General features: G+C 40.2%; 1 protein-coding gene across 1 annotated transcript in view; it reads left to right on the top strand.

Moving 5' to 3' along the window:
- Window positions 1-22,536, top strand: part of LOC135113443 (atrial natriuretic peptide receptor 2-like) — a 57,780-nt gene extending 35,244 nt beyond the window's left edge. The window contains exon 6 of the mRNA XM_064028705.1: window positions 20,648-22,536. Within this exon, the coding sequence (XP_063884775.1) occupies window positions 20,648-20,752 (105 nt within the window). The 3' untranslated portion in view covers window positions 20,753-22,536. The remainder of the gene's footprint in view (window positions 1-20,647) is intronic.
- The last annotated feature ends 1,688 nt before the right edge of the window (window positions 22,537-24,224 follow it).

Raw genomic sequence — 24,224 nt, 5'->3', positions numbered from 1 at the left:
ACGACACTTAGCGGTGCGAGTCTTCTATACAAACAATTACATACACTAAACAATCTTCACTAAGCAGATCGAGAGTAGGAGGCATTTTAAGCAGAAAGAGACGCATGGATGACGACAACATTAAGAGTGAGAGCTGCTTCGAAGACTGTGTAATAGTGTTTAATATTGTCTTCATCGAACATTGGTCGTAAAGTGGAAGTAAGCTGTCCTATTTTCAATGTTGTTAGTAAATCGGCCGCAGGAAAAGAGAAAGTTACGTGTCCCTGTCCTGCATCAAGCAGATTCCGACTTAAAATGGAATTATGGAAAAGAACTGAGTGTAGAGAAATTTCAAAAACGTCAACTGTATGATATAGGAGCTTATGGAACAGAGATACACTTGTTATGGAAATTTATGATCTGCCTGTTAGCTGAAGCAAGATTCATGAAATAGGTATTGTGTTCATGCAACTCGACATCGTTGTCCATAGCAATCCCAAAGAACGTCTGAGAAATCCCTTCCAATACATTAACTAACCCACCTTTAGAATGGGCATGCTCTGGGTGCCTGCTACAGTCATGCAGAGCTGATGCAAGTTAAAAATGAATGAGAATCTAGACTTCAAAAGACAACACCTACTTAATGTCACGAAAAAAAAATAATAAAATAAAATAAATAAAAAATACATTGGCCATGCCTGGAAGGAACGTAAGTCGTTAGGTTCTTGATCGGAAATTGTAATGATAAGCGGGATAAGGAGAAGTAGTAAGTGAAGGTGATATGGAGGGATTACTCGGTTCATACTTGTATTTATCCAATATCGGATCAGAAGCCTTAGCTTTCTTCAACCTATCGCTGTGAACCATACTTAGGAGACAATTTGAATTCCCTTGTGGGTGTTTGAACCATCACTGCATCACTTACTTTTAAAGTGACAGAAGCTGCACGCTTGTGCTGTTGATCATTTCATCATTTCAGTTCTTGAGGTTAGTAACCTTTCCCTAACCTTTTTGTGTATGTCAGTGAAAACTCTCAGATGCTGGAAATTGTAGTCGTTTACATTATAGACAGGCTTTGAAGGGCCCGCCAATAAGTAGTAGGGCAATCTCTTGTCTACTTCATAGAGAATGTAGTGCGGATTTTTTGCAGTCGATTCACATGCGAAGCCATTTATGCAAGCTGCCACCTGCGGAATCCAGTCTTCCCAGTCGTCGTGAAAGCTATAAACGAGATACCGTAAAGCCTCAAAAATCTTCCGGTTTACCCTCTCCACGAGGCCGTTCGAACTTGGGTGAAAGGCTACTGTAAAGGTCTGTTTGATATTGTATTTTGAGTATATCTCTGTTAGCAAGGCATTCTGAAACTCTGTGACATTATCAATAAGAACATGTGGTGTGGTGTAAGGACAAAAAAGATGAATGACTGATGCACGAGCAATTGAAGGTGATGTCTTAGTTTTGACAGGTGCCAGAACTACAAAACGAGAGAATTGATTTACGCAAACCAAGAGATAGTGATAGCCTTGATGACTCCTTGGAAACTGCAATAGGTCCATTGCAACAACATACCATGATATTCAGGTGGTGGGTATCCTAGCATGGGCGCTGGGCCAGAAGTGACTCCTTTATGTTTAACGCAGCTGACACAGTGGGCAACATAATCCAAAATGCCTACCCTCATTCCAGGCTAATAATATGCACGACGGACAGCAGTCAGGGTCTTATCGCTACTTGGATGTCCAGGTAGAACTACTGGAACGAACACTTCTGGAATAGCCGAAAGATCTTCGCACCCATCACCTTTTTGTTCTCGTCTGCATAACACATTGTCTGATGACAAAAATAACTGTGAGAAAACTACATGGAAGGAGGGCAAGGTAGAAAGATCAGCTGATTCCAGAGCATAAATCACTTTTCCCCATAACTCATGTTTATGCTAGGAAAAGTTTTGCACTGTTGATGTTTGCGAGATCACACCCACCGGAATATTTCATGATAGGACATCTGCCACCGCATTCGCAAGTTCCGGGAAATATTTGAACTGTGGGGAATATTCTTTAATTGTCGAATACCAATCCACAGGCCTCCCGCTGAGATTTCTTCCCCTGAAAAGATTAGTGATGGCGATGTGGTCCGTGAAGACTGTAATTGTGTATCCCATTATTAGATGACGGAAATGAGTAAGAGCCCAGCCAACGGCATCAGCTTCCTGATGCATGACAAAGAAATTTGCTTATGCTGTGTTAAGAACCCTACTAGCATAGGCAATCACACAATTCATCCCCCTATCGGTCTTTTCCATCAATGCTGTACTTAGTCCTAGAAAAAACAAAAAATAGCATCTGTGTAGAGTTAAAAAAGCAGAGAAAAGTCAGGGAACGATAAAACTGAAGCTTGGGTGAGACCTATTTTCAACTCCTGAAAGCTGAGCGCTTGTGCACCACTCCAGTGAATGGAAACGTCCTTTTTAAGTAGCTGATTGAGTAGGGATGCAAGTTTTAGCAAAATCCTTAATGAATTGTCGGTATTAACCTGCTAATCCAAGGAATGATCGTACATTTTAGGTAGACTTTGGCTGTGGGAAGTGTTTGACCGCTGATATTTTATCGTCCATTGTGTCAATGCCTTCACTATCAACGACGTGTCCTAAAAGGGTGATCTTGGACTTCAAAAACTCACATTTTAACAGTTTTACCCTAAGGCCGGCTTCCTGCAGTCTCTGTAAAACTGAACGCAAAGCCTGAAGGTGTGATTCAATTGACTTGCTAGCAGTGATTAAGTCATCCAGGTTGCCATATACGGAGTTCCCTAACATACCTGCAAAAAGCGTATTAATAACCCGCTAAAAGGTAAGCGGCACAGATTTGAGACCAAACGGTATTCACAACCACTGGTCTTGTTGGCGTGTTAAACAAGGTAAACCCAAACTGCTGAAAATGATATTACGGCCCCCTACGGACATTAACAAGTCACTCAATACAGGTAAGGGATAATAATCATCCTCCATTGCCTCATTTACTATCCTAAAAACAATGACTTGGTGATAACTACCATCCTTCTTAGGAACGAGGAAGAGGGAACTATTCCATGGGGAATGTGAGCGTTCGATCACTCCTTAATGTAGCATCTCTTTGACTTGTTCGTCAAATATTGCTCTTTGGTTATGCGGTAATCTATAGACTGGAATGTAGACTGGTTTGGTATTTGGTGCCAGTAGGATACGGTGTCCTGCGTGATCAGTTTCACGTCGCGGTATTCTTCAAGAAGATCCAGTAGCGAGTGCTTCAGCTCCGAGTAGTTCACAACATAGACAAGCGAACTTAGGGTTGAGCCCTGCCCCAGCTCAATGTCAGCGGAGGACCGCACCGTAGTGACACAAGTTGTATAAAATTTTAAGGGTATTAGCAACACCTTTCGATCATATATCATCCCGCCCCCAAATGTAGACTCCATGTTTCACATGTACTGGTCCACCCATGGTGTTACTAATATTACTAATGCAGAAGTCGCATAATCTTCACGAACAGTGGAAAGAGTGGACTCCACTGCAAGGCGCTGAAGTTTACTGGGACCCTTGAAACAAATGTCACTATTGATTGGCGCGTCAGGAACCGTAATGTGCATTGCCACGTGATCCGGAATTTCATGATTACCCACAACAGTGGCTTTAACACATTTACTGGGTCTTGGTCATCCTCTTTTAGAGAGGATGCTGTTGCCTTGGACATATCAAAAGCTTTTGATAGAATCTGGCACAAAGCTTTGATTTCCAAACTACCCTCCTACGGTTTCTATCCCTCTCTCTGTAACTTCATCTCAAGTTTCCTTTCTGACCGTTCTATTGCTGCTGTGGTAGACGGTCACTGTTCTTCTCCTAAATCTATTAACAGTGGTGTTCCTCAGGGTTCTGTCATGTCACTCACTCTCTTCTTATTATTCATTAATGATCTTCTAAACCAAACCTCTTGTCCTATCCACTCCTACGCTGATGATACCACCCTGCACTTTTCCACGTCCTTTCATAGACGTCCAACCCTTCAGGAGGTAAACATATCACGCAGGGAAGCCACAGAACGCCTGACTTCTGATCTTTCTAAAATTTCTGATTGGGGCAGAGCAAACTTGGTATTGTTCAATGCCTCAAAAACTCAATTCCTCCATCTATCAACTCAACACAACCTTCCAGACAACTATCCCCTCTTCTTCAATGACACTCAACTGTCCCCCTCTTCTACAATGAACATCCTCGGTCTGTCATTTACTTATAATCTGAACTGGAAACTTCACATCTCATCTCTAGCTAAATCAGCTTCTATGAAGTTAGGTGTTCTGAGACGTCTCCGCCAGTTTTTCTCACCCCCCCAGCTGCTAACTCTGTACAAGGGCCTTATCCGTCCATGTATGGAGTATGCTTCACATGTCTGGGGAGGGTTCCACTCATACTGCTCTTCTAGACAGGGTGGAATCAAAAGCTTTTCGTCTCATCAACTCCTCTAACTGACTGTCTTCAGCCTCTCTCTCACCGCCGCAATGTTGCATATCTACCTGTCTTCTACCGCTATTTTCATGCTAACTGCTCTTCTGATCTTGCTAACTGCATGCCTCCCCTCCTTCCGCGGCCTCGCTGCACAAGACTTCCTTCTTTCTCTCACCCCTATTCTGTCCACCTCTCTTAACATAAGAGTTAACCAATATTCTCAATCATTCATCCCTTTCTCTGGTAAACTGGAACTCCCTGCCTGCTTCTGTATTTCCACCTTCCTATGACTTGAATTCCTTCAAGAGGGAGGTTTCAAGACACTTATTCATGAATTTTTGACCATTGGTTTGACCCTTTTATAGGACTGGCATTTCAGTGGGCATTTTTTTTATTAGATTTTTGTTGCCCTTGGCCAGTGTCCTTCCTACATAAAAAGAAAAAAATATATATGGATTGAAGGTTGAAGGTACATGAACAGAGGGAAGTACACACGAGGTACTCCGTTACGCTTCCTGTAATTACTTTTATCTTTGTGCCAGACTGCTTTATCATTTCGGGTAGCTAAAGGCATTCATCACCTGAAGTGTTTTCCCCCGAATTATGACTAAATTGTTTTCAGGAAAGAATGCCAATGTGGTTGGATTTCATGTCCATCAGCCGCAGTAGTCGGTCAGCAGGAACTTGAAAGTTGGAGCCATCACAGAAATCCATCTGCTTGATTGGAATTCCCTTTTCCATTTGTGTGGGTAAAGTAACTATCCCTAAAATCTTTTAAGGTTGAGCCAGTTACTCCCCATGAGTTCAAGTCGCTCTGGCGTAACGGCCACCGACCACCACGAACATTCCGCTTAATAGCCTTAAACAATTCTTCCGAGAGGACATTCACAGTAGCACCAGTTTACACGGTCAATGAAAGCCTTAATAGGCAAAGCCTATTAGGCGGGGCCCAACCCTAGGTTCACTTGTCAATGATGTAAACTACCCGGAGCTGAAGCACTCGATACTGGATCTTCTTGAAGAATACCGCGACGTGATAGCGTTGCCTGGAGAACTCTTGGTAAAACTGATCACGCAGAGCACCGTATCCTACTGGCACTAAATACCAAACCAATCTACATTCTAGCCTACAGATTACCGCATAGCCAGAGAGCAATATTTGACGAATAAGTCAAAGAAATGCTACATCAAGGAGTGATCGAACACTCACTCACATTTGATCACAAGCAGCCACAACACTGTCGTAAATGGCTAAGTTCTCATTGTCTGTGTATACAGATTATTGGTCCACTTGCTCCAACCGGGATTGTGTAGAGGAAGGCGCGCCATTTTCCCCGAAGGTAGGGGACCAAAAACACACCGCGCTTCGACATCTGCACGCATCTGTGCAATCTGTTGACAACGGCCAGGTGAGTGATGCCTATGGCCGTACACAAGGCAAAAGTAGGGTGGTTACAAATAAGAAGTGCCACCCCTATAGTTGTCTCTGGGTGACCTATTAGTAGGTTAAGTAGGAGGAGAAAAAGGCTTGGCTGAAGTGTGAGTAAAGTTGGAAAATAAGGGTTTAAGGGTGTGAATGGGAGTGAAGGTTTTAGGTCTTGCTGAGTGTTCCCTCTTGACTTGTGGGGGGACGACTCTGCTGTCAGTGGGCTACCGTCTGTTCCTGCTTCAGTCTTTTTTTTTCTATTCTGCTTACGTTTTAAGCACCTCTTCTCATTATGTCCAGTTTTGTTGAACAGAACTTTGGTTAGCCCCTTACTACTGCAACGTAAGACTCTATGGGCATGTCAATGGGGCTCGTGGCAGCAAATGATGTTCTCCCTTTTCCTTCCATTATTTTGTTTTATGTTGCCTTAATCAGAGCATCATATGGGTCATCAGGACCATAGAGAAGTGACTGCAAGGCATGCCTTGTCCTTCCTTTAACATGAAAGAGCATGAAAAAGACTTCAAAGAATTTAGAAAGGCGGTCAAAAGTGATCGCTGTATTGTCAGGTGCTTCACCCCAACCTTGTTATTTCACTATACGAATACAGCTCTCCATCTGTTCACCTGCAAGTATGGAAGCGTCCAAGGGTTTCTCAGTTCTTGGCCCCTCCAAGACATTTTGCACAATTCAGCTTATTTGCTACATGAGAGAAGTTTCTGTGCTGCCTCAGAAAAATGCGCAAAAGCTTTCCCTTGAAAAGTTCATAGTCCGCCCGAATATTGCGGGCGAGAAAGGGTACGCTCTGCATTATTTTCAACGCTCTAGATCTTGGTGCCAATCTGAACCTCACGAGAGCAATTTTATCGACATCATCCGTCATTTCTGACTGCCACAAGACATCTTCGCACATGCTAAGGAATGTACTCACTGAGTAATTCTCATCCTGCCCCGTGAAAGGCCTAACGTTAGTCTCATATCCTCTGTAGGAGGATATCAACCTACATTTTTAATTGACATTGTGCAGGCGACTGACGAGTGACATACGATTTACCACACCGCAAGGTCTTTTATTTTATTTATTTATTTTTTTTCTATATATAGGAGGGACACTGGCCAAGGGCAACAAAAATCCAATAAAAGAAAAAAAAAGCCCACTGAGATGCCAGTCCCATAAAAGGGTCCAAAGCGGTAGTAAAAAAAATTGAAGAATAAGAGTCTTGAAACCTCCCTCTTGAAGGAATTCAAGTCATATAAAGGCGGAAATACAGAAGCAGGCAGGGAGTTCCAGAGTTTACCAGAGAAAGGGATGAATGATTGAGAATACTGGTTAACTCTTGCATTAGGGAGGTGGACAGAATAGGAGTGAGAGAAAGAAGAAAATCTTGTGCAGCAAGGCCAGTAGAGGAGGGGAGGCATGCAGTTAGCAAGATCAGAAGAGCAATTAGCATGAAAATAGCAGTAGAAGACAGCTAGGGATGCATCACTGCGGCGATGAGAGAGAGGTTGAAGACAGTCAGTTAGAAGAGAGAATTTAATGAGACGAAAAGCTTTTGATTCCACCCTGTCCAGAAGAGCGGTACGAGTGGAACCCCCACAGACATGTGAAGCATACTCCATACATGGACGGATAAGGCCCTTGTACAGAGTTAACAGCTGGGGGGGGGGGGAGGTGAGAAAAACTGACGGAGACGTCTCAGAACGCCTGACTTCATAGAAGCTGTTTTGGCTAGAGATGAGATGTGAAGTTTCCGGCTCAGATTATAAGTAAAGGACAGACCGAGGATGTTCAGTGTAGAAGATGGGGACAGTTGAGTGTCACTGAAGAAGAGTGGGTAGTTGTCTAGAAGGTTGTGTCAAGTTGATAGATGGAGGAATTGAGTTTTTGAGACATTGAACAATACCAAGTTTGCTCTGTCCCACTCAGAAATTTTAGAAAGACCAGAAGTCAAGCGTTTTGTGGCTTCCCTGCGTCAAATGTTTAATTCCTGAAGGGTTGGACGTCTATGAAGACGTGGAAAAGTGCATGGTGTTATCATCAGCATAGGAGTGGATAAGACAAGAAGCTTGGTTTAGAAGGTCATTGATGAATAATAAGAAGAGAGTGGATGACAGGACAGAACACTGAGGAACACCACTGTTAATAGATTTAGGAAAAGAACAGTGACCATCTATCACAGCAGTAATAGAACGGTCAGAAAGGAAACTTGAGATGAAGTTACAGAGAGAAGGATAGAAGCCATAGGAGGGTAGTTTGGAAATCAAAGCTATGTGCCAGACTCTATCAAAAGCTTTTGATATATCCAAGGCAATAGCAAAAGTTTCACCAAAATCTCTAAAACAGGATGACCAAGACTCAATAAGGAAAGCCAGAAGATCACCAGTAGAGCGGCTTTGATGGAACCCATACTGGCGATCAGAGGTCAAGGGATAGATGTTTAAGAATCTTCCTGTTGAGGATAGATTCAAAAACTTTAAATAGGAAGGAAATTAAAGCAATAGGACGGTAGTTTGAGGGATTATAACGGTCACCCTTTTTAGGAACAGGCTGAATGTAGGCAAACTTCTAGAAAGAAGGAAAGGTAGATGTTGACAGACAGAGCTGAAAGAGTTTGAACAGGCAAGCTGCAAGCACGGAGGCACAGTTCCGGAGAACAATAGGAGGAACGCCATCATGTCTATGAGCCTTCCGAGGGTTTAGGCCACCGAGGGCATGGAAAACATCATTGCGAAGAATTTTAATAGGTAGCATGAAGTAGTCAGAGGGTGGAGGAAAGGGAGGAACAAGCCCAGAATCGTCCAAGGTTTTAGCGAAGAGTTCAACTTTAGAAGTAGATGTGATAGGAGTGTTGCCATCTGAAGAAGAAGCAAAGTTATTGGAGATATTTTTTGGCTAGATGCCAGAAGTCACAAGGGGAGTTAGATTTTGAGAGATTTTGACACTTGGAGATTTTGACAGCTAGTTGGAGAACAGACTTGGCATGGTTCCGGGCAGAAATATAAAGTGAATGAGACTCTTGTGATGAAAGGCTTAAGTACCTTTTGTGGGCCACCTCTATATCATGTATAGCACGAGAACAAGCTGTGTTGAACCAAGGTTTGGATGGCTTAGGTCGAGAAAAAGAGTGAGGAATGTACGCCTCCATGCCAGACACTATCATCTCTGTTATGGACTCGGCACACAAAGACGGGTCTCTAACACGGAAGCAGTAGTTATTCCAAGGAAAATCATCAAAATATCTCCTCACGTCCCCCCAACGAGCAGAGGCAAAACGCCACAGGCATCTTCGCTTAGGAGGATCCTGTGGGGGGATTTGAGCGATAGGACAAGATACAGATATGAGATTGTGATCGGAGGGGCCCAACGGAGAAGGGAGGGTAACAGCATAAGCAGGATTGTAGGTCAGGAAAAGGTCAAGAATGTTGGGCGTATCTCCAAGATGGTCAGGAATACGAGTAGGGTGTTGCACCAATTGCTCTAGGTCGTGGAGGATAGCAAAGTTGAAGGCTGGTTCACCAGAATGGTAAGTGAAGGGAGAGGAAAACCAAAGCTGGTGGTGAACATTCAAGTCTCCAAGAATGGAGATCTCTGCAAAAGGGAAGATAGTCAGAATGTCCTCCACTTTGGAAGCTAAGTCGTCAAAGAATTTCAATAGGATGTTATCTTTTTCAGCGATGATTTTTTTTTTTTTTTGGGGGGGGGGATCAGAGTTCTTTTAAGTTCCCAAACTTGTCGGGTTTCTTCATCATCAGTAGTGACTGGCTTTTGTAAGTTATTTAGCCATGCAGAAAATGACAAGAAACAGAAAAATAAGAGAGAAACACACACACACACACACACACACACATAAATAAATAATAATAATAATAATAATAATAATAATAATAATAATAATAATAATAATAATATAAGAACATAAGAACATAAGAAATAAGGGAAGCTGCAAGAAGCGACCAGGCTTACACGTGGCAGTCCCTTTATGAAATATACCTACCTATTTCCACCTATCATCCCCATCCATAAATTTGTCTAATCTTCACTTAAAGCCCCCTAGTGTCCTAGCACTAACAACATGATTGCTGAGTCTGTTTCACTGATCTACCACTCTATTTGAGAATCAATTTCTTCCTATCTCTTTCCTAAACCTAAATTTTTCAAGCTTGAACCCGCTATTTCTTGTTCTATCCTGGTTGCTGATCCTAAGAATTTTGCTTACATCCCCCTTGTTATACCCCTTATACCACTTAAAGACTTCTATCAGGTCTCCTCTTAACCTACATCTCTCTAAAGAATGTAATTTTAACAGCTTCAGTCTCGCCTCGTAAGGAATACTCCTCATCCCCTGTATCCTTTTAGTCAATTGTCCTCTGTACTGATTTTAATAGACCTATATCTTTCCTGCAAAGTGGGGACCAGAACTACACAGCGTAATCTAGATGAGGTCTGACCAGCGACAAATATAACTTTAATATCACTTCCGGCCTTCTACTTTTAACACTCCTAAAAATTAATCCTAATATCCTATTTGCCCTGTTTCTGGTCTCTATGCATTGTTTTCCTAGACGGAGTTCAGAGCTAACTATAACTCATAAATCTTTCTCGTACCCTGTACCTACCAGAGTTTCGTTGTTTAATGTGTACCAACTGTGTGGGTTTTCTCTACCTACGCTAAGTACTTTGCATTTGTTGATATTAAACTGCATTTGCCATCTGTCCATCCATTCATTCATCCTCTCTAAATCTGCCTGCTAGGCGATGGCATCCGATTCTGACCTAATTAATCTACCTATCTTAGTGGCATCCGCAAATTTACTAAACATCACTATTAATTCCACTATCAAATCATATATATATATATGTATATATATATATATATATATATATATATATATATATATATATATATATATATATATATATATATATATATATATATATATATATATATATATATATATATATATATATATATATATATATATATATATATATATATATATATATATATATATATATATATATTGAAAACAACAATGACCTTAATACTGATCCCTGTGGCACCCCACTAATTACATGACCCCACTCGGATTTAGAGCCGTTTATTACAACTATTTGTCGCCTGTCGCTTAGCCATGACCTTATCCAGCCTAATATCCTCCTATCTATCCCGTGTGCCCTAACCTTTCTCAAGAGCCTTTGATGGGTTACCTTTTCAAATGCTTTACTAAAAGATATAAGATGTCATAACTATCACTATTATCTACTGCCTCGTACACTTTACTGTAAAAACTTAAGTTTGTCAGGCAAGACTTCCCCTTTATGAAGCCATTCTGTGACTGATTTATCAGTTATGTTTTGTCTAAATGTTCTCTAATGTTCCTTGCTATTATTGACTCCAATATTTTATCCACAACTGAAGTTAAGCTGACAGGTCTATAACTAAACGCTAAAGTTTTAGCTCCTTTCTTAAAGATGGGTACTACATTAGCCTGCCTCCACGTTACTGGTACCTCACCAGACTCAAGTGATTTCCTAGACATAAACTAACGACTCACTAATAACCTCTTTGCATTCCTTAAGTACTCTGGGATATATTTCATCTGGTCTTTGTGTCTTAAACTTTTTTTTTTTGCCTATCTATCTCCTGTTCCACTATCTCCCTAGTTATGGAAATATCTGTCAGCGTCTCATTCTCATCTGCTCAAAACATCTGTTCACTATTTGGCATATCTTGCATATTTTCCTAGGAGAAGACAGTTAAAAGATACTCATTCAGAATTTTACTAATCTCCTCCCTAGAACTAACCAGCTCCCTATCTGCTGCCTTTAATGGATCTATAATATTCTTATTCTTCGTTCTGTATACGTGATAAAATCCCTTGGTGTCCGTCTTCGCCTGGCTGGCTACCTGTAATTCATAATTACCCTTAGCTTTCCTTGATAACCTGACTGTTCTAACTAATTCATTATATTGTGGCCTTAAAACTTCTTCACCTGCCCCTAATCTCTTATATATATATATATATATATATATATATATATATATATATATATATATATATATATATATATATATATATATATATATATATATATATATATATATATATTTCTCTTCCGTCCTATATAATGTTTCAACATAGCAGTCATCCATTTAGGGTCATTTTTCTGTGATCATATTGCTCTATACGGGATATTTGCTAACTGACCTGTATGCAATTTATCTACGAAATATTTATACAGTTCATCTACATTTACTTCACCTAATCCCCTCATCTTGGACCCTCCCATCCTCTCCACTCCCTCATTTACACGCCTCGATCTCACCTCTCCCTTTTCAGCATGACCTGACCCTCCAACATACTCACACCTATCTCCCCCTCTCTCTCTCCTCCGCCCCTTCTGGACACATCTTCCCTCACACCTCACACCCTCACACCTCACCTCAACTCTCTCATCCTGCCTTATCTCTCTCAACTCCGTCCCGGACCTGGCCTCACCCAGCATCCGTTGCCAGTCAACTCCTTGGAGGTATCTTTTTAATTCCTCAAAATTTGTTCTCCTAAAGTCAGGTATTTTACTAGTGTTTTTGCTTTATAAGAGTTTCTTCCCACTTTAAATTGTACCTAATTTCCCAATGGTCATTGTTTCCTAGCTGTCCTCTAACCTCTACCTGCGTGACTGCTTCCTCCCTGTTAGTAAGAATTAAATCTAGAATACTGTTTCCCCGTGTGAGTTCTACAACTACCTGTTTTAAAAAATTATCCTGAATTACCTTAAGAAATTCCTCTGCTTCCCTGTTACCCACCATCAGGCTCCAGTCGATATTCCTTAAATTAAAATCTCCTATCACACGTACTTGACTGTACCTGCCTGCTCTATTTATTTCCTGCCACAGTGAGGTGTTAATTTCCTTTGTACTGTTCGGTGGCCTGTACACTACTCCCAATACTACTGACTGTGGTTCTTCCTTAATATCTACCCATATCGACTCTGTTTTGCTATTTGTTTTTATTCTACTGCTAATACAACATTGTAATGTGTCCCTAACGTATAACGCGACGCCTCCTCCTCTCCTGTTTTCCTGTCTTTATTGAACAGTGTATAACCATATATTTTAATCTCTGTATTAAATACTTTTCCTGACATATCTAACCAAGTTTTTATTAAAGCAATGATATCAAAATTCTCTACACACGTTATTCCTCTAAGCAAGTCTATTTTATTCAAAATACTTCTAGAATTTGTGTAGTAAACACGTAAGCTATTTTTCACCTTCCCTTTCTAGATTTAACTAATTTGTTCTTCGTTTTGACCTCACAACCCCTTCTTCCCTCCTGACTAACGAAAAAAAGCGCTGGAGTGCAGTTACCTCCCGCTCGAGTGTTCCGGCCAAAATCTGAACACCCTGGCGTGATAAATGCAATCCATCCCGGGCGTACAAGGTGTCCCTACCATAGAAGAGGTCCCAGTTGTCGATGAACGTCCATCCATTACTCTTACAATGATTCGCAAGCCTGCGATTCACTGTAATAGTCCTGGACAGCCACTCAGCACCTACTCCCCTCCTCGGCAAAACACCACACACCACAGGGATCCCTCCATTGTCCCTAATCCTATCCAAAGCCTGTCGAAACCTCCCGAATAGCTCCTCACTCCTGACCTTACCAAGGTCATTCCCTCCAGCGCTGAGAAAAACAATGGGCTTAGCCATCTTTTTCCAAGCACTTGTCTAGCCTATCAGCTACCTTCCCTATCCAAACACCCAACAAACACACCCTCGACCTACGCTTCCTATCTCTGGCACAAAACACACTATCTAAGTGACTATCACCAAACACAAACACTCTGCCTTGGGGCAGAGTAACTGCGTTTGCCCCCTCCTTGTCTCCTCCCGCCATGTCCACCTCCTCCCTCTTCAACTTCCTTCAGCACAGTAAGGGATTCTTCGTCTCCACGCAAGGCGCCCTGAGGACCTTCAGCCTCTTGGCTACCCTGCACACAATCGACCACTGCTCCTCCGTCGCCTTACTAGGTAAGGTGACGGCGGGGCACGATCCTCCCACAGGTGCTGAGATCCTCTTACAGAACTCAGCCCGCAGGTCTGAGATCCTCTCACGAAACAGCCTGCACTTCCGAGATCCTTCGATGGAACTCAGCCTCCTCCTCTGAGACCTTCGCAACGAAGGCCTCGAGAACAGGAGAACTAACACAACCAGACGACTCAACAACACAAGGCGCCATGTCTACACAAGCCAGCTATAATTTTTATTAGCGTCAGGTCACTGCTCACTAAACACGTCCGTTCTCTAGGAAGCCTAACCTGAGGCTGAGACTGAGGAATCCTGACCTGAGACTGAGGAACCCTGATCTGAGACATGCAGTCACTGATATATATATATATATATATATATATATATATATATATATATATATATATATATATATATATATATATATATATATATATATATATATATATATATATATATATATATATATATATATATATATATATATATATATATATATATATATATATATATATATAGTGTAGTATGATAAGTATTACAATGGAAAGAGTAGATAAATATTATATATGTCACTCCCTAACCTACCATTTCCTCACTGTTGCAAATCCGTTGCAAGAAAGAAAATAAATTGGTTGCGTGCTATGCTCAATGTAGGTAATACAGTTAATTGTAATGTTATATTGTTTAATTTAAAAAGTGTAATGGAGGAGTCAGCTAATGCTTGTACTCGCTACCGGCTAAGAGTATGAAATTATTTCCGTTTGACCTTGAAGCTCGTCCTCGTTCTCATCTTCGAACCTCGTCCTCGTACTCGTCGAGAATCGTCCTCGTCCTCGAAGCTCGTGGACCTGCCTCTTCCTCGAAACTTGTCTTCGACGAAAACTTGTCTAAATCAATTTGTGATGGTGATGTGTGATAAATCCCAGGTCAACCCTTCGGAGGATAACACATCAGTCAGTTAATAACATTATCGCTCCCACCTCGGAGGTTGATTAATTGCAGTTGTGAAGATACGTCCCTTCCACTTATTAAAGCGAGATGCTAGTGAAGAAGTGTTTTGTCCTGAATCTGCTTGCTTTCACACTCGCACTCTCACCACGACTGTCTCACTGGGTGCTGTGTTCATGGGCTTGTTTGTTCTTCACTACCAAAGAGAAAGCTTTTTATTTTATTTTTTTATTTTTTTTCATTATTATAGCACTGTCACAGTTATCTACAACAATTGTTATTCACTGTTTTAGAAGTACGTGTTACTGCTTGCCACCAATTTGTTATGGTGAATCGAGGTGGTAATCTTTAAGTTGTCACCGAAGTACTCAGCATATAGTAGTCTCTCTCTCTCTCTCTCTCTCTCGCTCTCTCTCTCTCTCTCTCTCTCTCTCTCTGGTTCTGTTTAGTGATGTTCAGCTCAGTAAGAATTAGCGGGGATGTGGAAACACCAGGTCACTGGAGTCTGTATTTACAAGATTTACACAGGGAGGCAAGGCTGTCTCCCGGACAAGCCGCACAACCAAGCGCCACCAATTCCCATTTGCCAGCACCCTCTGACACCGGCACTACAGGCGGTTGACATATTATCAAATAACAAGTTTATTAAAAAAAAAAAAGTTACAATTAAAGTAATGAAAATACTACAATCTCTCCTATTAATATATCCTTCTCTACATCCTCCAGATATGAATATTAAATAAACCTACCTAACATCGCATTCGCCTGATCTCAGCGCGCACAAGCAAGGCAGAGAGGAGAAAGAGGATGAAAAATCTAATGCAATAATAATAATAATAATGATGATAATAATAATAATAATAATAATAATAATAATAATAATAATAATAATAATAATAATAATAATAATAGCAACTAGCCCTAACACCAACATTCTTGATCATTTCTTAATCTCTAATCCTTCCGCTAATGCTGTCAGCCTATCTTCTCCGTTGGGCTTCTCCGATCACAACCTCATATATATATATCCTGTCCTATTACTCCAATCCTTTCTCAGGATCCCCAAAGCAGAGGTGCCCCTGGCGTTTTGCCTTTGTTAATTGGGGGAACTGAAAAGGTATTATTGTGATTGTCTTTTGAAAGACTACCCAGAGACACGTCCCTCTGTGCTGAGCGCATGACAAAGGTGATAGTGTCTGGCATGGAGGGGTATATTCCTCACTGTTTCTCTCCATCTAAACCTTCCTAACCTTTCTTTAACACAGCCTGTTCTCATGCTATACATGATAGAGAAGTGGACCACAGAAGGTACTTGAGCCTTTCATCATGAGAATCTTATGCCCTTTATATTTCTGGCCGGAATCTTACCAAGTCTGTTTTCCAACTAGCAAAATATTCTTTCATTAATAGAAAGTGTCAAAATCTTTCAAGATTTAAGTCACCTCGTGATTTCTGGCACTTAGCTAAAAACATCAATAACTTTGCTTCTTGATCATCCCCTCCTTTATTCCATCCTGATGGCATCATTATCATCTCATCTGTTTCTAAAGCTGAACTTTTCGCTCAAATCTTTGCTAAAAAATCTACTTTCAATGATTCAGGGTTTGTTCCTCCCTCTCCCTGCACCCTCCATGCTACCCATTAAGATCCTTCGAGGTGATGTTTTCCATGCTCGGACTGGCCTTAACTCTAGGAAGCCTTATGGACCTGATGGAGTCCCTCCTATTCTTCTTTCAAACTGTGCTCTCGTGATTGCATCTTGCCTAGTCAAACATATACCTTTACTTCTTGCTAAAAGTTCCCTACATTCAGCCTATTCCTAAAAAAGCATGACATTCTAATCCGTCAAACTACTGCCGTATTGCTTTAATTTCCTGCCTCTCTAAAGTTTTTTTTTTTTTTTTTTTTTTTTTTTAACTAATCCTCAACAGGAACATTCTTAAACACCTATCACCTCAAAACCTTCCATCTGATTGACGGTAAGGGGTTCCGTCGAGGCCGCTCCACTGGTGATCTGGCTTTCCTTACTGAGTCTTGGTCATCCTCTTTTAACATAAGAACATAAAAACATAAGAAATAAGGGAAGCTGCAAGAAGCGACCAGGCTTACACGTGGCAGTCCCTGTATGAAACACACCTACCTATTTCCATCTGTTATCCCCATCCATAAACTTGTCTAATCTTCTCTTAAAGCTCTCTAGTGTCCTAGCACTAACTACATGATTACTGAGTCCGTTCCACTCATCTACCACTCTATTTGAGAACCAATTTTTTCCTATCTCCTTCCTAAACCTAAATTTTTCAAGCTTGAACCCGTTATTTCTTGTTCTACCCTGGTTGCTGATCCTAAGAATTTTGCTTACATCTCCCTTGTTATAACCCTTATACCACTTAAAGACTTCTATCAGGTCCCCTCTTAACCTACGTCTCTCTAGAGAATGTAAATTTAACCGCTTCAACCTCGCTTCGTAAGGAATACTCCTCATCCCCTGTATCCTTTTAGTCATTCTCCTCTGTACTGATTCTAATAGACCTATATCTTTCCTGTAATGTGGGGACCAGAACTGCACAGCGTAGTCTAGATGAGGTCTGACCAGCGCCAAGTATAATTTTAATATTACTTCCGGCCTTCTACTTTTAACACTCCTAAAAATGAATCCTAGTACCCTATTTGCCTTGTTTCTGGCTTCTATGCATTGTTTCCCTAGACGGAGTTCAGAGCTAACTATAACTCCTAAATCTTTCTCGTACCCTGTACCTACCAGAGTTTGGGTGTTTAATGTGTACCTATTGTGTGGGTTTCCTCTACCTACGCTAAGCACTTTGCATTTATTGATATTAAATTGCATTTGCCATCTATCCGTCCATTCATTCATTCTATCTAAGTCTGTCTGCAAGGCGATGGCATCCGCTTCTGACCTAATTAATCTACCTATCTTTGTGTCATCCGCAAATTTACTAACATCGCTACTAATTCCACTATCCAAGTCATTGATATATAAAATAAATAATAATGGCCCTAATACTGATCCCTGTGGCACCCCACTAATGACATGACCCCACTCGGATTTCGAGCCGTTTATTAGCACTCTCTGTCGCCTGTTACCAAGCCATGACCCAATCCAACCTAACACCTTCCCATCTATCCCGCGCGCCCTAACCTTTCTCAGGAGCCTTTGATGGGGCACCTTGTCGAATGCTTTACTGAAGTCCAGATATAAGATATCATAACTATCACCATTATCTACTGCCTCGTACACCTTACTGTAAAAACTTAACAAGTTTGTCAGGCAAGACTTCCCCTTCGTGAAGCCATGCTGTGACTGATTTATCAAGTTATGTTTGTCTAAATGTTCCCTAATGTTCCTGGCTATTATTGACTCTAACATTTTACCTACAACTGAAGTTAAGCTGACAGGTCTATAATTAGACGCTAAAGTTTTATCCCCTTTCTTAAAGATGGGTACTACATTAGCCTGCCTCCACATTACTGGTACCTCACCCGACTCCAGTGATTTCCTAAAGACAGAAACTAACGGCTCACTAATAATCTTTTTACATTCCTTCAGTACTCTGGGATATATTTCATCAGGTCCTGGTGACTTGAACTTTTTTAGCCTATCTATCTCCTGCTCCACTATCTCCCTAGTTATGGAAATATCCGTCAGCTTCTCATACTCATCTGCTCTAAACACCTGTTCACTATCTGGCTATCTGTCTATCTATCTTTTAAGGGAATTTGGTGAAACTTTTGTTATTGCCTTAGATATATCAAAAACTTTTGATAGAATTTGGCACAAAGATTTGATTTCTAAACTACCCTCCTACAGCATCTGTCCTTCTCTCTGTAACTTCTCATCTTTCCTTTCTGACCGCTCTATTACTACTGTGGTAAACAACCACTGTTCCTTTCCTAGGTCTATTAAAAGTGGTGTTTATCAGGGTTCTGTCCTGTCATACACTCTCTTCCTTTTATTCATCAATTACTTTAACCAAATTTCTTGTCCTATCCACTTCTGCGTTGATGATACCACACTACACTTTTCCACGTCTTTTCGTTTATGTCCAACCCTTCAGGAAGTAAACAGTTCAAGCAGGAATGCCACAGAACCCTTGACTTATGATCTCTCTGACATTTCTGATTGAGGCAGAGCAAACTTACTATTGTTCAATGCCTCAAAAACTCATTTCCTCCATCTATCAACCTTCCAGATAACTACCCCCTCTTTTTCAACGACACTCAACTGTCTCGCTCTTCTACACTGAACATCCTTGGTTTGTCCTTTACTTATAATCTATAACGGAAGCTTCACATCCCATCTCTATCTAAAAACAACTTCTGTGAAGTTAGGTGTTCTGAGTCATCTCCGCCAGTTCCCTCCCCCCTCTTCCCCAGCTGCTAGCTATGTACAGGGGCCTTATCCGTCTGTGTATGGATTATGTTCACGTGTATGGATTATGTTCACTCATACCGCTCTTTTAGACAGGGTGGAATCAAAAGTTTTTCGTCTTACCAACTCCTCTCCTCTAACTGACTGTTATCAGCCTCTCCTCGCCGCAATATTGCGTCTCTTACTGTCTTCTACAGCTATTTTCATACTAATTGTCCTTCTGATCTTGCTAACTACATGCTTCTCCTCCTCCCGCGGTTTCGCTCCTCAAGACTTTCCTCTTTCTCTCACCCCTATCAGTCCAATTCTCTAATGCAAGAGTTAACCAGATTCTTAATCATTCATCCCGTTCTTTGGTAAACTCTGGAACTCCCTTCCTGTTACTCTATTTCTTCCTTCTTATGACTTGAAGCCTTTGAAGAGTGAGTTTTCAAGACACTTATCTTTTAATTTTTGAAGACAGCTTTTGAATCTTTTCGAGGACCGGCACCTCAGTGGGCCTTTTTTTTTTATTATAATTTTGTTGTGCTAGGCCAGTGCCCTCCTACATAGTGTATATATATATATATATATATATATATATATATATATATATATATATATATATATATATATATATATATATATATATATATATATATATATATATATATATATATATATATATATATATATATATATATATATATATATATATATATATATATATATATATATATATATATATATATATATATATATATATATATATATATATATATATATATATATATATATATATATATATATATATATATATATATATATATATATATATATATATGCCAAAAGGGAAAAAAAAAAGTAATACCTCGAACACGGTAAAGCTCTCCGTTGTTGCCCTAATTCCCTCCCCTTCCCTAACGCCTAACAAGTATATATTTCATTGTTTTGTAACTAATAACCATGAAGTTAAAAACAGTTCACCATTGTATACTTCCGACTTCTAGCGACTTGATCTTTCATTTGAGTGAGTATGTGACTTTCCTCAAGGAATACTTCGCGTGCGTTAAGACTTAAATGTCTCAAGGAACTTTTTAATTCTCAATTATTTAATCTTAACTGCTGAGTAAAATTTTATTTTCATGAAACAACACCAGAATTTTTATATATTTATATTTCAGGTGAGCTACATATTTGCCGACTTTTCATAAAACACACACACACACACACACACACACACACACACACACACACACACACACACACACACACACTTGCTTGTTTTCTAATTTCATTTTATTTCAGCTATATGTGTATTTTCCTTAAACCTTTTCCCTCCATCTTACAGTATGATATATATCATTCAGCGTTTCACTTTCTATGTCACTTTTTTTTTTTTTTTTTCCATCAGGGAAAGGGCGAGATGGCCACTTATTGGTTAGAAGGCCGGGACGGACTGACTTTCGGAGCTGTGGAAGTTCCAATTTCTGAGGATCCCAACGCTGAAGGAAAGTAATAATAATAATAATTATAAGAAAATGTAGTTTATGACGTAATAAAATCTGGAATGAGCTAGTGATTAATGCATGTATTCATTAATGTAAATTAATTACTGGCGATCTCAATAAACGTTTCTCTTTGTGTCTTACAACTCAAGGGGGCAGTCATAGCCTGCCCTCTAAAGACAATTCTCTTCCTTCACACAAAACTACATGCACCTAATTACACACATCCTTCACTCAAAATTCTAAATTCAATATGGAGACTCCTACAACATGCCCGGAATCTCCATCTGGGGAGGGGACCACAAATGTCTCGAGGTCGGACTGCTCTTCTGCTATCGACCCTGAAGTGTCTTGACATCCCTCTTTAACTTTTCTTTATTAACTTCTGCAACATTCGCGGCCTTAAATCTATTTTTGAGTCTGTAGAATACCACCTCTCCTCTACTAAATTTCATCCTCTTTTCCTCACTGAAAAACTGATGTCTGAGGCAACATGACAGTAACACCCTTTTCTATTCCTTCCTACTTGGATGTTGTGTATATGTGCGCAATGACTTAACCTGCTCTGGTTCCCATCCTCTTGAATCTTCCGATTCATGGCTAAAACTACAGAGTCACACTCAAACTAAATTTATATGTATACCTGTATCTATATACCTCTTACCTAACTCCTCTGACTATAGGAATTTCTTTGACTACGTAACTTCCAAAGTGGAGCACATTCTGACTCTCTTCCCTTTTGAAGAGATCTCCATTCTTGGAGACTTTAATGTTTACCATCAGCTTTGGCTTCCTTCTCCCTTCACTGACCATCCTGGTGAATTAGCCTTTAACTTTGTTATCCTATATGACCTAGAACAACTGGTGCAACACCCTACTCGTATACCTGACAGTCTTAGAGATACAGCCAAAATTCTTGATCTTTTCCTAACCTCTAATCCAATCCTCCCGCTTATGCTGTCACCCTGTCTTCTCCGCTGGGGTCCTCCGATCACAACCTCCTATCTATATTTTGCCCTATTACTCCAATTCTTCCTCAAGATCTCCCAAAACATGAGGTGACTCTGGCGATTTGTCTCAGTTAATTGTGGGGACATGGGGAAGTATTATTCTGACATTCCTTGGCATAGAGGCGTACCATCTTTCTCTCATCTTACGCTCTTTCTCTCAACCTTCCAAAATTTGGTTTAATATAACCTGTTCTCGTGCTATACATGATAGAGAGAGAGAGATGGCCCACAAAGATAATTACATCACCAGAATCTCATGCGCATTATATTTCTGCCCGGAATCATGCCAAGTATGTTCTCCAGCTAGGCAAAAACTACATCATCAATAAAAAGTGTCAACATCTTTCAAGATCTATCTCCCCTCGTGATTTCTGGCACCTAGCCAGAAACATCTCCAGTAACTTTGCTCCTTCATCTCTCCCTTCTTTATTTCGACCTGATGGCACAGCTGCCATCTTATTTATTTCTAAAACTGAACTCTGCTGAAACTTTTGATAAAAACTCTACCTTGAATGACTACTTCATGCTACCCATTAAGATCCTTCCTTCGCAATGATGTTTACCATGTCCTCGCTGGCCTTAACTCTCGTAAGGCTTATGGACTTGATGGGGTACCTCCTATTGTTCTCTGAAACCGTGCTTATGTGCTTGCACTTGCCTAGTCAAACTCTTTCAAGTCTATCTGTCAACATCTACCTTTCCTTCTTGTGGGAAGTTTGCCTACATTCAGCCTGTTCCTAAAAAGAGTGACCGTTCTAATTATTCAAACTACCGCCCTATTCCTTTATTACCTACCTCACAAAAGTTTTTTTTTTTTTTTCTCAGCAGGAAAATTCTTAAACATCTATCACTTCACAACTTTCTATATAATTGCCAGCAAGGGTTCCATCAAGGCCGCTCTACTGGTGATCTGGCTTTCTTCAATGAGTCTTGGTCATCTTTTTTTTTAGGAATTTTGGTGAATTTTTGCTGTTGACTTAGATATATCAAAAGGTTTTGACAGAGTCTGGCACAAAGCTTTGATTTCCAAATTACCCTCCTACGGCTTCTGTCTTTTCTCTGTAACATCATTTATAGAGTTTCCTTTCTGACCGTTCTACTGCTGCTGCTGTAGATGGTCACTGCTCTTCTTCTACATACGTATATGAATGGTGGTGTTCCTCAGAGTTCTGTCCAGTCACTCACTCTCTTCCTACTATTCATCAATGATGAAACCAAACTTCTTGGCCTCTCTACGTCTACGCTGATGATACCACCCTGCACTTCACGTCTTTTCATGACGTGCAACCGTTCAAGAAATAATCAGTTTACGTAGGGAAGCCACAGAACGCCCGACTGCTGATCTCTCCAAAATTTCTGATTGGGGCAAAGCAAAGTTAGTATTGTTCAATGCCTCAAAAACTCTGTTCCTCCATCTATCAACTCGACACAACTTTCCAGATAACTATCCCTCTTCTTCAGTGACATTCAACTGCCTCCCTCTTCTACACTGAATATCCTCGCTGTCCTTTACTTATAATCTAAACTGAAAACTTCACATCTCATCTCTAGCTATAACAGCTTCTGTGACGTTAGGCATTTTAATTCACCTCCAGTTGTTCGCACTCCCCCAGCTGCTAACACTGTACAGGGACCTTATCTTCCATGTATGGAGTATGCTTCACATGTATACAGGGGAGGGGTTCCACTTATAGCGCTCTTTTAGACAGGGTGGAATCAAAAGCATTTCGTTTTATCAACCCATCTCTTCTGTCTTCAGCCTTTCTCTCATCGCCACAATGTTACATCTCTTGCTATCTTCTACCGCTATTTTTCATGCTACCTGCTCTTCTGACTGCATGCCTCCCTTATTTCCTCGGCCTCGCTGCACCCATATTCTGTCTACCTCTCTAATGGAAGATTTAACCGGCATTCTCAGTCATTCTTCCCTTTCTCTGGTAAATTCTGGAACTACATTCCTGCTTCTGTATTTCCTTCTTCCTATGACTTTAACTCTTTCAAGAGGGAGGTTTCAAGGCACTTATCCTTTAAATTTTGACAGGCGCTTTTGACTGTTCGGGGAGCACCTCAGTGGGCCCTTTCTTTTTTTCTTTTTCTTTTTTTTTTTTTTTGTATTTTTGTTGTCCTTAACCGATGTTATATATATATTCGTATAAACGGTCTTGCGATTAAAATGTTCATTATATAATAGAAAAGGCAAAACTTAAGATATTGTTACAAGACAGCAATTTTTTTTTTTTTTTTTTTTTGACGATTTCAGTATCTAGTTGAAAAAAATAGCGACTAAAGAAATGTGTATGTGATGTAATCAGGTAGTAATACTTATTTATCTATCTAGTTATTAATATATATATATATATATATATATATATATATATATATATATATATATATATATATATATATATATATATATATATATATATATATATATATATATATATATATATATACTTTTTTCCACATATTCCAT

The sequence above is a fragment of the Scylla paramamosain genome, chromosome 25 (assembly GCF_035594125.1).
Source record: "Scylla paramamosain isolate STU-SP2022 chromosome 25, ASM3559412v1, whole genome shotgun sequence".
Taxonomy (NCBI): domain Eukaryota; kingdom Metazoa; phylum Arthropoda; class Malacostraca; order Decapoda; family Portunidae; genus Scylla; species Scylla paramamosain.
This window is presented reverse-complemented; position numbering and strand designations above follow the sequence as displayed.